The sequence below is a fragment of the Bufo bufo genome, chromosome 6 (assembly GCF_905171765.1).
Source record: "Bufo bufo chromosome 6, aBufBuf1.1, whole genome shotgun sequence".
Lineage (NCBI taxonomy): Eukaryota > Metazoa > Chordata > Amphibia > Anura > Bufonidae > Bufo > Bufo bufo.
The window spans coordinates 348,957,660-348,972,061 of record NC_053394.1 but is presented as its reverse complement, the minus strand read 5'-3'; the positions used below and the strand labels follow the sequence as shown (position 1 = coordinate 348,972,061).

Below are 14,402 nucleotides of genomic sequence, written 5' to 3'. Positions count from 1 at the left end.
TTTTTGATTTTTACTTTTTTTTCACTTTTATTCACTTTTATTTTGACCCAGACCCACTTGGTTCTTGAAGATCCAGTGGGTCTGATGTCTGTATAATACAGTACAATATATATTGTACTGCACTGTATTTTACACTTGTCTGAACAGATCTATGCCTTTTAGCACAGATCTGTTCAGCACCATGGACAGCAGGATGCCTGAGAGGCGTCCTGTTGCCATGGGAACCTTCCCCGTCTGCTCAGTACTGGTCAGAACTGCGCAGACGGGGAAGGGTAAGGAGGGGATCTGTCGGGGGGCTGTCTGGGAGCTCTCTCCCTCTCCCATCGGGGGGCTGCAAAGGCACAGCAGCCCCCCGATGGGAGAGGGAGGGAGCTCCCTGCGCTGTTAACCTTTTCCATACAGCGGTCCGTACTGACCGCTGTATGGAAAGGGTTAAACGGCTGACATCGCATCGCAGATGTCAGCCGTTTATACCAGGGTGCCAGCAATGTGCTGGCACCCTGGTATACCCACTAGAAACCAACGATTATACAAGGGGAGGCGGGCGGGGGATCGCGATCCCGCCTGCCGCACGGCCCGCCTCCCGCACCGCCCACACAGCCCGCAACCCTCCCCCTGCACCTCCCGCCACCATAAAATCATTCGGGGGTGCAGGGGGGGTTAATAAAACGTTATTTTAGGCATATAAAGTTTCTGACCCCCCCCCCCCCCCACGCATTTAGCCTAGGTGCCTGCTCAATGATTTGAGCAGGCACCGGGTTCCGATCACTGCCAGCCGCACGGCAGTGATCGGAAATACATAGGACGTACCTGTACGCCCTATGTCCTTAAGAGGTTAAAGGGCTTCTGTCACCCCACTAAAGTGATTTTTATTTTTTTGGGGCTAGTTAAATTAGTTATATAGCGATATATGAAAATATAATTGTGTTCCTTACTTTGATCCAGCAGTTTATTCAAAAAACGAAGGTAGCTGCTGCAGAAATCCGCCCCCTCCTCTTGTTGATCGACAGGGCCAGCCGGGATCTCCTCCTCCGGCCAGCCCTGTCGGAGTTTCAAAAATCGCGCGCCTGTGTTGAATCGGTGCAGGCGCTCTGAGATGAGGAGGCTCGTCTCCTCAGAACTCCCTCAGTGCGCCTGCGCCGATGACGTCTTCTATTTCGGTGATGTCATCGGCGCAGGCGCACTGAGGGAGTTCTGAGGAGACGATTTTTGAAACGCAGACAGGGCTGACCGGAGGAGGAGATCCCGGCTGGCCCTGTCAATCAACAAGAGGAGGGGGCGGATTTCTGCAGCAGCTACCAGCAAGTAGCCGCCCTACTTGCTGGTAGAGACCGAATTTGCATATGATAAAACTTCGTTTTTTGAATAAACTGCTGGATCAAAGTAAGGAACACAATTATATTTTCATATATCGCTATATAACTAATTTAACTAGCCCCAAAAAAAAAAATCACTTTAGTGGGGTGACAGAAGCCCTTTAAGTTATGAATGAATTGCTATTAGCCTTCAGTAAGGGTACAAGGGGGGAGGTAACCAGTTGGGGGTGTGTACCTACACAGACTCACTCTATCCAATCAGTGCTGCCATTTTCAGACTGTGCAGGTACACGCCCCCAACTGGTTACCTCCCCTCTGTACCCTTACTAAAGGCTAATAGCAATTCATTCATAACTTCTAGTAGAAATAAAGGAATGGCACATCATACAGACATAAAAATAGATGTTCCAGAATTGTTATTACATGGGGAATGCATGGAGCTATTAAAACAGGAATGTCAGGAGTGGTGAAAGGTCCTCTTTAACCACCTCAGCCCCCTTAGCTTTAACACCCTTAATGACCAGGCCACTTTTTACACTTCTGACCTACACTACTTTCACCATTTATTGCTCGGTCATGCAACTTACCACCCAAATGAATTTTACCTCCTTTTCTTCTCACTAATAGAGCTTTCATTTGGTGGTATTTCATTGCTGCTGACATTTTTACTTTTTTTGTTATTAATCGAAATTTAACGATTTTTTTGCAAAAAAAAGACATTTTTCACTTTCAGTTGTAAAATTTTGCAAAAAAAAAGACATCCATATATACATTTTTCTCAAAATTTATTGTTCTACATGTCTTTGATAAAAAAAAAAATGTTTGGGTAAAAAATATAGCGTTTACAAACTATGGTACAAAAATGTGAATTTCCGCTTTTTGAAGCAGCTCTGACTTTCTGAGCACCTGTCATGTTTCCTGAGGTTCTACAATGGACAGACAGTACAAACACCCCACAAATGACCCCATTTCGGAAAGTAGACACCCTAAGGCAGTGATGGCGAACCTATGGCACGGGTGCCAGAGACGGCACTCAGAGCCCTCTCTGTGGGCACCCGCACTCTGGAAAAAGTCTATGGTGTACAATATGCCTTAGACTTTTCCTGCCATTCATCAGAGCAGGCGCACTATGAACGGCAAAGGCAGTGCACTGAATGTAGGCAGGATATTATAGCTAAATAATAAAGTACATAGAGGATATACTATATTGGACTATAGTATTCAGGTTAAATAGCTTTTTTGGCACTTTACAATAAATAAGTGGGTTTTGGGTTGCAGTTTGGGCACTCAGTCTGGGTGAGAGAAATATCTTGGCAAAAGACAACTTTTCCCATTTTTTTATACAAAGTTGGCATTTTACCAAGATATTTCTCTCACCCAGCATGGGTATATGTAAAATGACACCCCAAAACACATTGCCCAACTTCTCCTGAGTACGGTGATACCAGATGTGTGACACTTTTTTGCAGCCTAGGTGGGCAAAAGGGACCACATTCCAAAGAGCACCTTTCGGATTTCACCGGCCATTTTTTACAGATTTTGATTTCAAACTACTTCGCACGCATTCAGGCCCCTAAAATGCCAGGGCAGTATAACTACCCCACAAGTGACCCCATTTTGGAAAGAAGACACCCCAAGGTATTTCGGTATTTCGTGATGGACATAGTGAGTTCATGGAAGTTTTTATTTTTTGTCACAAGTTAGGCTACTTTCACACTAGCGTTCGGAGCGGATCCGTCTGATGTTTCATCAGACGGATCCGCTCCGATAATGCAGACGTTCGCATCCGTTCAGAACGGATCCGTCTGCATTAAAACTTAGAAAATTTTCTAAGTGTGAAAGTAGCCTGAGCGGATCCGTTCAGACTTTACATTGAAAGTCAATGGGGAACGGATCCGCTTGAAGATTGAGCCACATTGTGTCATCTTCAAGCGGATCCGTCCCCATTGACTTACATTGTAAGTGTGGACGGATCCGCTCGCCTCCGCACGGCCAGGCGGACACCCGAACGCTGCAAGCAGCGTTCAGCTGTCCGCCTGGCCGTGCGGAGGCGAGCGGAGCGGAGGCTGAACGCCGCCAGACTGATGCAGTCTGAGCGGATCCGCATCCATTCAGACTGCATCAGGGCTGGACGGAAGCGTTCTGCTCCGCTCGTGAGCCCCTTCAAACGGAGCTCACGAGCGGACAGCAGAACGCTAGTGTGAAAGTAGCCTTAGTGGAATATGAGACTTTGTAAGAAAAAAAAAAAAGAAAAAAATCATAATTTTCCACTAACTTGTGACAAAAAAAAAAAAATTCTAGGAACTCGCCATGCCCCTCACGGAATACCTAGGGGCCCTAATGTGTGGTAAGTAGGTAAATGACCTGTGAAATCCTAAAGGTGCTCTTTGGAATGTGGGCCCCTTTGCCCACCTAGGCTGCAAAAAAGTGTCACACATGTGGTATCGCCGTATTCAGGAGAAGTTGGGCAACGTGTTTTACAGCTGTCTTTTTACATATACTCATGCTGGGTGAGAGAAATATCTCGGCAAAAGACAACTTTTCCCATTTTTTATACAAAGTTTGCATTTGACCAAGATATTTATCTCACCCAGCATGGGTATATGTAAAATGACACCCCAAAACACATTGCCCAACTTCTCCTGAGTACGACAATACCAGATGTGTGACACTTTTTTGCAGCCTAGATGCGCAAAGGGGCCCACATTCCTTTTATGAGGGCATTTTTAGACATTTGGATCCCAGACTTCTTCTCACGCTTTAGGGCCCCTAAAATGCCAGGGCAGTATAAATACCCCACATGTGACCACATTTTGGAAAGAAGACACCCCAAGGTATTCAATGAGGGGCATGGCGAGTTCATAGAATTTTTTTTTTTTTTTGGCAAGTTAGCGGAAATTGATTTTTATTTTTTTTTTTGTCACAAAGTCTCCCTTTCCGCTAACTTGGGACAAAAATTTCAATCTTTCATGGACTCAATATGCTCCTCTCGGAATACCTTGGGGTGTCTTCTTTCCGAAATGGGGTCACATGTGGGGTATTTATACTGCCCTGGCATTCTAGGGGCCCTACAGCGTGAGAAGAAGTCTGGAATATAAATGTCTAAAAAAAATTTACGCATTTGGATTCCATGAGGGGTATAGTGACTTCATGTGAATTTATTTTTTGACACAAGTTAGTGGAATATGAGACTTTGTAAGAAAAAAAAAATAAATTCCGCTAACTTGGGCCAAAAAAATGTCTGAATGGAGCCTTACAGGGGGGTGATCAATGACAGGGGGGTGATCAATGACAGGGGGGTGACCATGGAGTCTATATGGGGTGATCACCCCCCTGTCATTGATCACCCCCCTATAAGGCTCCATTCAGATGTCCGTATGTGTTTTGCGGATCCGATCCATGTATCCGTGGATCCGTAAAAAACATACGGCCATCTGAATGCAGCCTTACAGGGGGGTGATCAATGACAGGGGGGTGACCAGGGAGTCTATATGGGGTGATCACCCCTTTGTCATTGATCACCCCCCTATAAGGCTCCATTCAGATGTCCGTATGTGTTTTGCGGATCCGATCCATGTATCCGTGGATCCGTAAAAAACATACGGACATCTGAATGCAGCCTTACAGGGGGGTGATCAATGACAGGGGGGTGATCAATGACAGGGGGGTGACCAGGGAGTCTATATGGGGTGATCACCCGCTGTCATTGATCACCCCCCTATAAGGCTCCATTCAGATGTCCGTATGTGTTTTGCGGATTCGATCCATGTATCAGTGGATCCGTAAAAAACATACGGACATCTGAATGCAGCCTTACAGGGGGGTGATCAATGACAGGGGGGTGATCAGGGAGTCTATATGGGGTGATCACCCACCTGTAAGGCTCCATTCAGACGTCTGTATGTGTTTTGCGGATCCGATCCATGTATCAGTGGATCCGTAAAAATCATACGGACGTCTGAATGGAGCCTTACAGGGGAGTGATCAATGACAGGGGGGTGATCAGGGAGTCTATATGGGGTGATCACCTCCGTCATTGATCACTCCCCTGTAAGGCTCCATTCAGACGTCCGTATGTGTTTTGCGGATCCGATCCATCTATCAGTGGATCCGTAAAAATCATACGGATGTCTGAATGGAGCCTTACAGGGGGTGATCAATGACAGGGGGGTGATCAATGACAGGGGGGTGATCAATGACAGGGGGGTGATCAATGACAGGGGGGTGATCAGGGAGTCTATATGGGGTGATCTGGGGTGATCAGGGGTGAATAAGGGGTTAATAAGTGACGGGGGGGGGGGGTAGTGTAGTGTGGTGCTTGGTGCTACATATTACTGAGCTACCTGTGTCCTCTGGTGGTCGATCCAAACAAAGGGGACCACCAGAGGACCAGGTAGCAGGTATATTAGACGCTGTTATCAAAACAGCGTCTAATATACCTGTTAGGGGTTAAAAAAATCACATCTCCAGCCTGCCAGCGAACGATCGCCGCTGGCGGGCTGGAGATCCACTCGCTTACCTTCCGTTCCTGTGAACGCGCGCGCGTTCACAGGCAATCTCGCGTCTCGCGAGAGGACGCGCCGGTGCGTCCAGGAGGAATCAACCACCTCCAGGACGCGTCGCTGCACTATAAACAGATACACAGAACACTAAAAAAATATATAAACTTCATTGTAGTCCGAGGTAAAAGTATATATAAATCCATAAACAATCCACACAGAACAGGGAACAAAACAAGGGAGGACACCTGGTGGAGCAGCATCCACAAAGCGACTAGTATGTGAAATATAGTCACAAGACTGAGTATACACAGCAATTCAAAGAGTAAGGGGCTCACAGCGAGTGCATGAGAATAAATACAGACAACTGAACCTGAAAAATAAAAAAAAATAAAAAAAACGGAAAATTAAGGGACAATGGATGCAGGCCACCGACAGTGACCCACCACTCCCAATGCGTTTCACAGGATGCCCCCCCACTCCAGCAAGCAAGGCTTCCAGCAAATTTGCACATTTTCAGGTTCAATTGTCTATTTATTCTCATGCCCTCGCTATGAGCCATTTACTCTTTGTGGATTGTTGTTGATACACGGCCTTGTGACTGGATTTCACATACAAGTCCCTTTGTGGATGCTGTTTTTTTTGTCCACCAGGTGTCCCCCTTGTTCCGTTCTCAGTATTATGTGTATTTAACTATTTTGTGTACGTGGATTTATATACTGTCACCTTGAACTACAATGAAGCTTATATTTATTTTTCCCTCTCATTGGCGTTTTTGTATGACTGTCATGGACAGCTAATCTGGGTCTTCACCACTGGTGCTTACCCTTTATGGTGTAGGCTTACAGTTTTGACACTTTAAAATCTGTCTTTTTATACTTATGCCCCTCTATGCAATTTTGGGGTGTCGATGGGGTGTCATGGCATCTGGGGGCCTAGCAAAGACCCCCCATGACTTTGTGTTTTATGCTGTGCATGTGGAACAGCCTAATAGAGATCCTGTCAATTTTACACTGACAGGTTATAATGTACCAGTACACAGAGCATACCAAAGCATTATATAAGCGATCGCCTGATTGCATTGTGAAGTCCCCTAGTGGAACTTAAAAAATATTACATATATGTTAAGTTTAAATAATAATACATTTCCATAAAAAGTGGTTTTATTTTGTACAACAGGTAAAAACATACACACGGTTTCCCCTCAATCACCACGACCTATATAATAAGGTTAATTGCTAATTAAACCCGGTGAGCAACAAAAATAAATACATTGGAATTGTTTCCCATTCCTCTCCCCTCCAAAAAAAAAGCTGAATAATCACTCATGTACTCCAAAATAGTACCTATGTAGCCCACGATGACGACAAAAAAAATCCTTTTTTTTTTTGCATAATATGTGCTACTGTTAAGTAATAGTACAAATTGAAATGTTAGTTTATGCCACACAGTAAATTTAAAATGCAAAACCAATAATAACATTGCTTTTTTTTCCAGTTCTACCCTAAATAGTGACAGCGCAAACTATCGCATTCCAAGAGCTATAACTTTTGTTTTTCATCAATGTACTTGTATGAGGTCTTACTTTCTGCAGGACAAGTTATAGTTTTTAATGAACCATTTTAAGTACATGTAATGATTGATTAAAGCCAGCTGTTTAGCTAAAAAAAAAAAAAAAAACTTTGTTTACGTCAGTAAAAAGGTGTATTAGTGGTCACTAAGGGGTTAAAAAAATTAAATCTGTAAGTTACATGTACGCTAAAACGGCGCAATTAAAAAAATACAAAAATACTCATTCATGCGGCCCATGCATATTTGGTACTGCGGCAATCATACCCATCCAATAAAATCAAAATGGTAGTTATGCTGCACCATAAGTGCAAAAGTTATACATACACCAAGATGGTGCCAATGAAAAATACAACTCATGCTGCGAAAAAGCAAGTCCGCAAATGGTTATGTCAAAGGAAAATTTAAAAAAAGTTAAGGCTGAATGCAGCAGCACAAAAACTAAATACCCAGTGGGCCTCAATGCCAAAATAGACTTGGTACTTAAATGGTTGAGGGTCTCACCTGGATTCAATAAGTCTCTTGGCGGCCTCTGCATATTTAAATAGCAATCGTTTTGCTTCCTCTCGATGTTTGATACGTGATAGTCTGGAAGAATTAAGAAGTCGAATTTGCGAAATAGAAAAAAAGTCTATGGGCCAGATTTATCATTAGCTCAAGTCAGAATAATGGAGTGAAAAAGACGCAAATTTTGGAGCAATCGCTAAAACGGCGCAAAAATTTGCGACTTTTTTCTGCTCTGCACTATGCTCGGCAGTTTTCTGAAAGTGGGCGTGTTTTCTTATGTAAATGAATCTCTAGACAGATTTACTATTGCGACTATTTAAAAAGTCGCAAAAAAATTCGCAATTTCACTGCAGTGAGGACCATGCTTATCTTATGAGACTTTTTAATAGAACATGCGACTTTTTCATAAAGACGTGCGACTTTTGTAAAGCTGCTTACTGACGGATAAACTGCTACCGTCAAACCACATTTATTACAGTCTTAAAGGGCCGATCATAAATCTGACTTGGCTAAAACGGACTTTAGCCATATGTGAAAGTGGAGTGAGCGGTCAGAGTAATGATAAATCTGGCCCTATGTGTTCTGTCTGTACATGACCGCGAGGCTGATTATCACCTTATTGGAACATCATTCATAATCTCTCTGAACATGGATGGAGACACTGCTGGATCACAGTCACTTGGGAGAAGGGGGTCTGGTCCACGATCTAGGACCTTCCTCTCCAACAGCCAACGGTTAAATGACTCCCGCGGTGGTTCAATGCCTTAAAGAGAAAAATGAAATGCTTTTAGCATTATTTTACATTAAAACACATTCATGTTTAGATTGGTTTGCAAGAGAACACCACAGCATAATCAATTTGTGTTTCTTATACAGAAAAATACTCTTTTACAGGGAACCTGTCACATTGTAGCTGCAGTCCAAACTGTAGGCAGCATGTTACAGAGGAGGAGCTGAGCAGACTATAGTCTTATTCAGTATAACTTGCCATTTATTAATTTAAATACCTGCTTTTCTATACTTAGGAGTCCAGTGGGCGGCCCTACTCTGATCAGTCATACATAAAACTACACTCCAACACTGAAATCACAACACCAAGAGAGAAAATCTATGGAATTATGGAAATCACAGGATGGATGGACATGGTAATGATATGCAAATGTTAAATAAATGGAAACAGTATTCAAAACATTTTGATTTTATTCACTAGTGAGTATGAGCACCACTTGCAGAAACACACGCACTTACTCAATTAGGTTATTAATGGCTGTCCGGTTCTCAGTAAACTTGATTTCAATTAAAACAACGATCCTGATTAGTTTACTGCAATGCCGTCATTCTCTTGGATTTTAATTGATTTCCTCCAGTTTACACACTTAAGGAATAATATACTGTAAACCTGCTAGGATTTCCAAGCTGCGGCTCTGATGGTGATCAGAACATACTGAGGGTTGTAGTGTCAATAGCTGGAGAGCCACTGGTTGCAGAGTACTGGTATAACACCTCCAATGCACAACCTACTTGACTGATTCCAGTATTCGGTTCAGGCCATCCCCATTACAGATGGTAATCCAATCAAGCTTCGAAGGATTATTACCTGATGTCAGGATCAATCGTATGAAAAGCGAGGAGGGGCCTGGGCAACAGCTGCATGAACGCCGCCCCTGGGCACCTTCAGAAGCTAATTAACATATTGAAAAAAGGAGACTTTTGTATTACTTACCAGTAAAGTCTCTTTCTCGCTCTTCCTTGGGGGACACAGGAAACCATGGGTATAGCTCTGCTCCCTAGGAGGCGTGACACTAAGTGAAAGCTGTAAGCCCCTCCTCCATCAGCTATACCCTTCAGCCTGGAGAAAAGACTGCCAGTTGCGTGTCCAAGTAGTGAAAGATAACCACCAACCGGAAAAAGAACCGTCAAGCCCCAACGGGGGCAACCAAGCCGGAACCACAACTGTAAACCCAAATGAAGGGCGGGTGCTGTGTCCCCCAAGGAAGAGCGAGAAAGAGACTTTACTGGTAAGTAATACAAAAGTCTCCTTTTCTCGCCCATATTCCTTGGGGGACACAGGAAACCATGGGACGTTCCAGAGCAGTCCCAGAAGGGAGGGACCAGAACAAACTAGACCAACACCGGAGGCATCAATCAACTGCCGCCTGCAACACCAGACGGCCTAAAGCAGCGTCAGCCGACGCATGAGTATGCACCCTGTAGAACTTGGTGAAGGTGTGCAAGGAGGACCAAGTGGCCGCCTTGCAAATCTGCTCCGTAGAAGCCCGATTTCTCTGAGCCCAGGAAGCCCCGACCGCTCTAGTGGAATGAGCGGTAACACCGAGGGGCGGAACCTTGCCCTTGGCGAGATAAGCCTCAGTAACAGCCATCTTGACAAAACGGGCGATAGCAACTTTGGATGCCGCCAACCCTCTGCGCGACCCCTCCGGAACCACAAAGAGCGAGTCAGTACGCCTGAAAGAGCTGGTTACCTCCAGGTAAACCTTGAGCGCCCTGACAACGTCCAGGCGATGAAGTTCCCTCTCCCTAGGGTGGGAAGGGGAAGGACACAAAGAGGGGAGAACGATGTCCTCGTTCAGATGAAAGGCGGAGACCACCTTAGGAAGGAAGGAAGGGACCGGACGAAGAACTACCTTGTCCTGGTGGAACACTAGGAAAGGTTCCAGACAGGAGAGTGCAGCCAATTCGGACACCCTCCGAAGAGAGGTGACGGCTACAAGGAAAATAACCTTGCAGGACAGAAGTCGCAAGGAAACCGTCCGCAGAGGCTCGAAAGGAGAAGCCTGGAGCGCTGAGAGAACCAGGTTCAGGTCCCAGGGCGGTACCGGAGGCCGGTACGGGGGAACCGCGTGAGCCACGCCCTGAAGGAAGGTCTTGACAGGACCAAGGGGGGCCAGTGGGCGCTGAAACAAAATGGACAGCGCAGACACCTGACCCTTCAAAGAACTAAGACCCAGACCTTGGGCAAGTCCGCTCTGCAGGAAGGACAAAACGGTGGGGAGAGAAAAGCGGAGCGGAGGAATCCCTAGATCGGCACAGAACCCCAAATAGGTCCTCCAGGTCCTATAATAGATCCTAGAAGAGGACGGCTTACGGGCGCGGATCATGGTGCGGACGACGTCCGCAGAAAAACCCCTACGTGTCAGGACGGTGGTCTCAACAACCACGCCGTCAAACGTAGGGACCTTAAACGCGGGTGGAAGATCGGTCCCTGAGAGAGAAGATCTTCCCTGGCGGGCAGCGGCCAGGGCGCGTCTGCCAGGAGCAGCATGAGGTCGGCATACCAAGACCGGCGGGGCCAGTCCGGAGCGACCAGAATCACCGAGACGCCTTCCGCCGCGATCTTCCGAAGGACCTTGGGCAGGAGTGGGATGGGAGGGAATATGTATGGACGCGCGAAGCCTCGCCAAGGAAGAACGAGGGCGTCGGCTCCGCAAGCTCCCGGATCCCTGGCCCTGGACAGATAGGCGGGGACCTTGTGATTGAACTTGGAGGCCATGAGGTCCACGTCCGGTATGCCCCAACGAAGGCAAATGGCCTCGAATACCTCCGGGTGAAGAGACCACTCGCCGGGGTCGACAGTGGTGCGACTGAGGAAGTCCGCCGCCCAATTGTCCACCCCTGGAATAAAAATTGCCGATAGGGCCGGGACGTGGGCTTCCGCCCAACGGAGAATGCTGGAGACCTCCCTCATTGCAGCAGCGCTGCGAGTGCCCCCCTGGTGGTTTATGTACGCCACAGCCGTGGCGTTGTCCGATTGTACACGAACTGGATGACCCTTCAACAGATGAGTCCAGTGTCGTAGAGACAAAAGGGCCGCTCTCAGCTCCAGGACATTGATCGAGAGTTTGGACTCCAATGGAGACCAAATGCCCTGGACGGATCGGGGAGGAAACACGCCTCCCCAGCCCAAGAGACTGGCATCGGTTGTAACCACCAACCAGTTGAGTGGCAGAAAAGACCTGCCCAGAAGAGGGGACTGTAACCACCAGCGGAGAGATGACCTCACCGGAGGCGATAGATGGAAGGGATGATCCAGAGACTGCGGCGATTTGTCCCAGGAGGAGAGGATCGCCCGTTGGAGAGGGCGGGAGTGAAACTGCGCAAACGGGATCGCCTCGAAGCAGGCAACCATCTGCCCCAAGACCCGCATGCAGAAGCGGAAGGACGGTCGACGGTGGAGAAGGAGACCCCGAACCGCCCCACGGAGGATCAGACGTTTTTCCGAGGGAAGACGTACTTCCGCCGCTCCCGTGTCTAAAAGCATTCCCAGGAAGACCAGTTGTCTGGAGGGGGGAAGGGAGGACTTGGGGAAGTTGATGACCCAACCGAACCTCGTCAGAGTCTCTAGAGTGAGATCCACGCTGGCAACCGCTTGAGAAAGGGACGGAGCCTTGATGAGGATATCGTCCAAGTACGGTAGCAGAAAAACACCCCTGGAACGGAGTAAGGCCAAAACCGGGGCCAGGACCTTGGTGAACACCCGGGGGGCTGTTGCCAGCCCAAAGGGAAGGGCGACAAACTGGAAGTGGAGGTCCCCCACGGCGAACCGGAGGAAGCGATGGTGACACCGGGCTACCGGAACATGGAGGTAGGCATCCTGTATATCGATGGAAGACATGAAATCTCCCTGCTCCAGGGAAGCCACCGCGGAACGGAGGGACTCCATCCGAAACCGTCGAAGGAGGAGAAAACGGTTGAGCTTTTTGAGGTCCAAAATGGGCCGCATGGAACCTCCCTTCTTGGGAACTACAAAGAGGTTCGAGTAGAACCCTTGGAACCTTTCCTCTAGAGGAACGGGGGTAATCACCCCCCTGTCCAGTAAGGCTTGAACGGCCGCGGAGAACGCAACCGCGCGTTTCGGGTCCCGTGGCAGGCGGGAGCGAAAGAACCGATCTGGAGGGAAGGATGCAAATTCGATTTTGTATCCGGAGCACACAATTTCGAGGGCCCAGGCGTCGGAGACGTGAGCCAACCAGACGTCCCTGAAAAGGAGGAGCCGGCCCCCCACCCGGGTGGGTGGGGGCGCGCCTTCAGGCAGAGGATTGCTTTGCTGCGGGTGTGCGGGCAGCCTGCGGCTTGCGCCAGGAGGGCTGCGCCCGAAAAAACGGCTTCCTATGCTTATCCTGGGGAGGAGCCGAAGCGGCAGCTGTGGTGGGAGCCCCAGAGGCCCTGCGGGAGGACCGAAAACGAGACGCACCAGGGCGTCCGCGGGGGGCGCCCCTGGCTTGGGGTTGAGGAAGATGGGTGCTTTTACCACCCGTGGCCTCCGAAATAAGTTCGTCTAGGCGGACCCCGAAAAGGCGGGAACCCGCAAACGGTAGCCCCGCCAAGGAACGTTTGGAGGCAGCGTCCGCTTTCCAAACCTTCAGCCAGAGCTCCCTCCTGACGGAAACTGCCAGGGCGGAGGAGCGTGCAATAAGGGCTCCCGCATCAAGGGAGGCCTCACAAACAAAATTCCCGGCCCGAACAATAAGCTGGGCCAAGGAACGCAGGTCCTGGATAGGGACGTCCGAGTCCAACTCCTGTTCCAGCTGCGCACCCCAAGCAGAGATTGCTTTCCCTGCCCAAGCAGAGGCAAAAACCGGTCTGAGAGCAGAACCGGAGGCAGCAAAAATGCCCTTAGAAAGGGTCTCCATGCGACGGTCCTCCGCTGACTGAAGAGAGGACCCGTCGGGAACAGGGATGGCCGTGTTCTTCGACAGCCGGGCCACAGGGGGGTCCACCTTGGGTGGGGAAGACCATGTGGCCACGACATCTGCTGGAAAAGGATAGCAAATGTCCAGCTTCTTGGGGTTGACAAAACGGGCGTCCGGTCGAGCCCAAGCCTTAGACACCACAGAGGAGAAATCAGAGTGGATTGGAAAGACTTTTGAGACCTGCCTGGGTCTGATAAATGAGACGCTAGCTGCGTCCGAGCTAGGGGGATCATCCTGCACCTTAAAGGTGTCACGAATATCAGAGATGAGTTGACCCATCGCTGAGGCTAGCTTGGACGGCAGGGCCGAGTCCATTTCCAAATCTGAAACCGCCAATTCACCTTCAGAGAGCGAATCCTTTGGAGAGGAGAGGCTCGTCTGGGTGCGCACGCGTGGCGGGGAGAGGGAGGCATCCGAGGAGGAGGCTCGCTCTATTCTAATACGCTTCTGAGAGTGCCTAGCTCGGGAGGGGTCACTAAAGGAGAGTGAACCCGCTGCAGCGGCAGAAGCGGTGGACCCGGAGGGCGCGACAGTAAGAGTGGCGTCCTGCGGGGTAGGCGGCCTGTCTATTAGGCGGCCCATGACATGAGTGAGGCTTTCCACGGCCTGGGACAGGGATCTAGCCCAGTCAGGCGGGTCAGAGGCAGCAGGGAGCGACACAGCGGGCGACTGAGGCTGCGGTGGAGCCCGACATGCAGTACAGTGCGGATCAGACTGCCCCCGGGGAAAGGGTTCCCTACAAGCAGTACAGGCATGGTACCAAGGCTTGGCGGCTGCAGAAGGGTCTGACATGGTGGAAC

General features: G+C 48.7%; 1 protein-coding gene across 2 annotated transcripts in view; it reads right to left on the bottom strand.

Moving 5' to 3' along the window:
• The window catches only part of PCIF1 (phosphorylated CTD interacting factor 1), a 111,615-nt gene that overhangs the window by 64,767 nt on the left and 32,446 nt on the right, over positions 1 to 14,402 (bottom strand). Inside the window, exons 7-8 of one of the 2 annotated variants that reach the window (XR_005779460.1) lie at positions 8,505 to 8,654; positions 7,889 to 7,970 (exon numbers count right to left, since the gene is read on the bottom strand). Coding sequence is in view for 1 of the 2 variants with exons in the window: in XM_040435057.1 (XP_040290991.1) it covers positions 7,889 to 7,972; positions 8,507 to 8,654 (232 nt within the window). In the remaining variant the exon portion in view is untranslated. Of the gene's footprint in view, positions 1 to 7,888; positions 7,973 to 8,504; positions 8,655 to 14,402 lie in introns of both variants that reach the window. The other variant, XM_040435057.1, reaches the window with a different exon arrangement.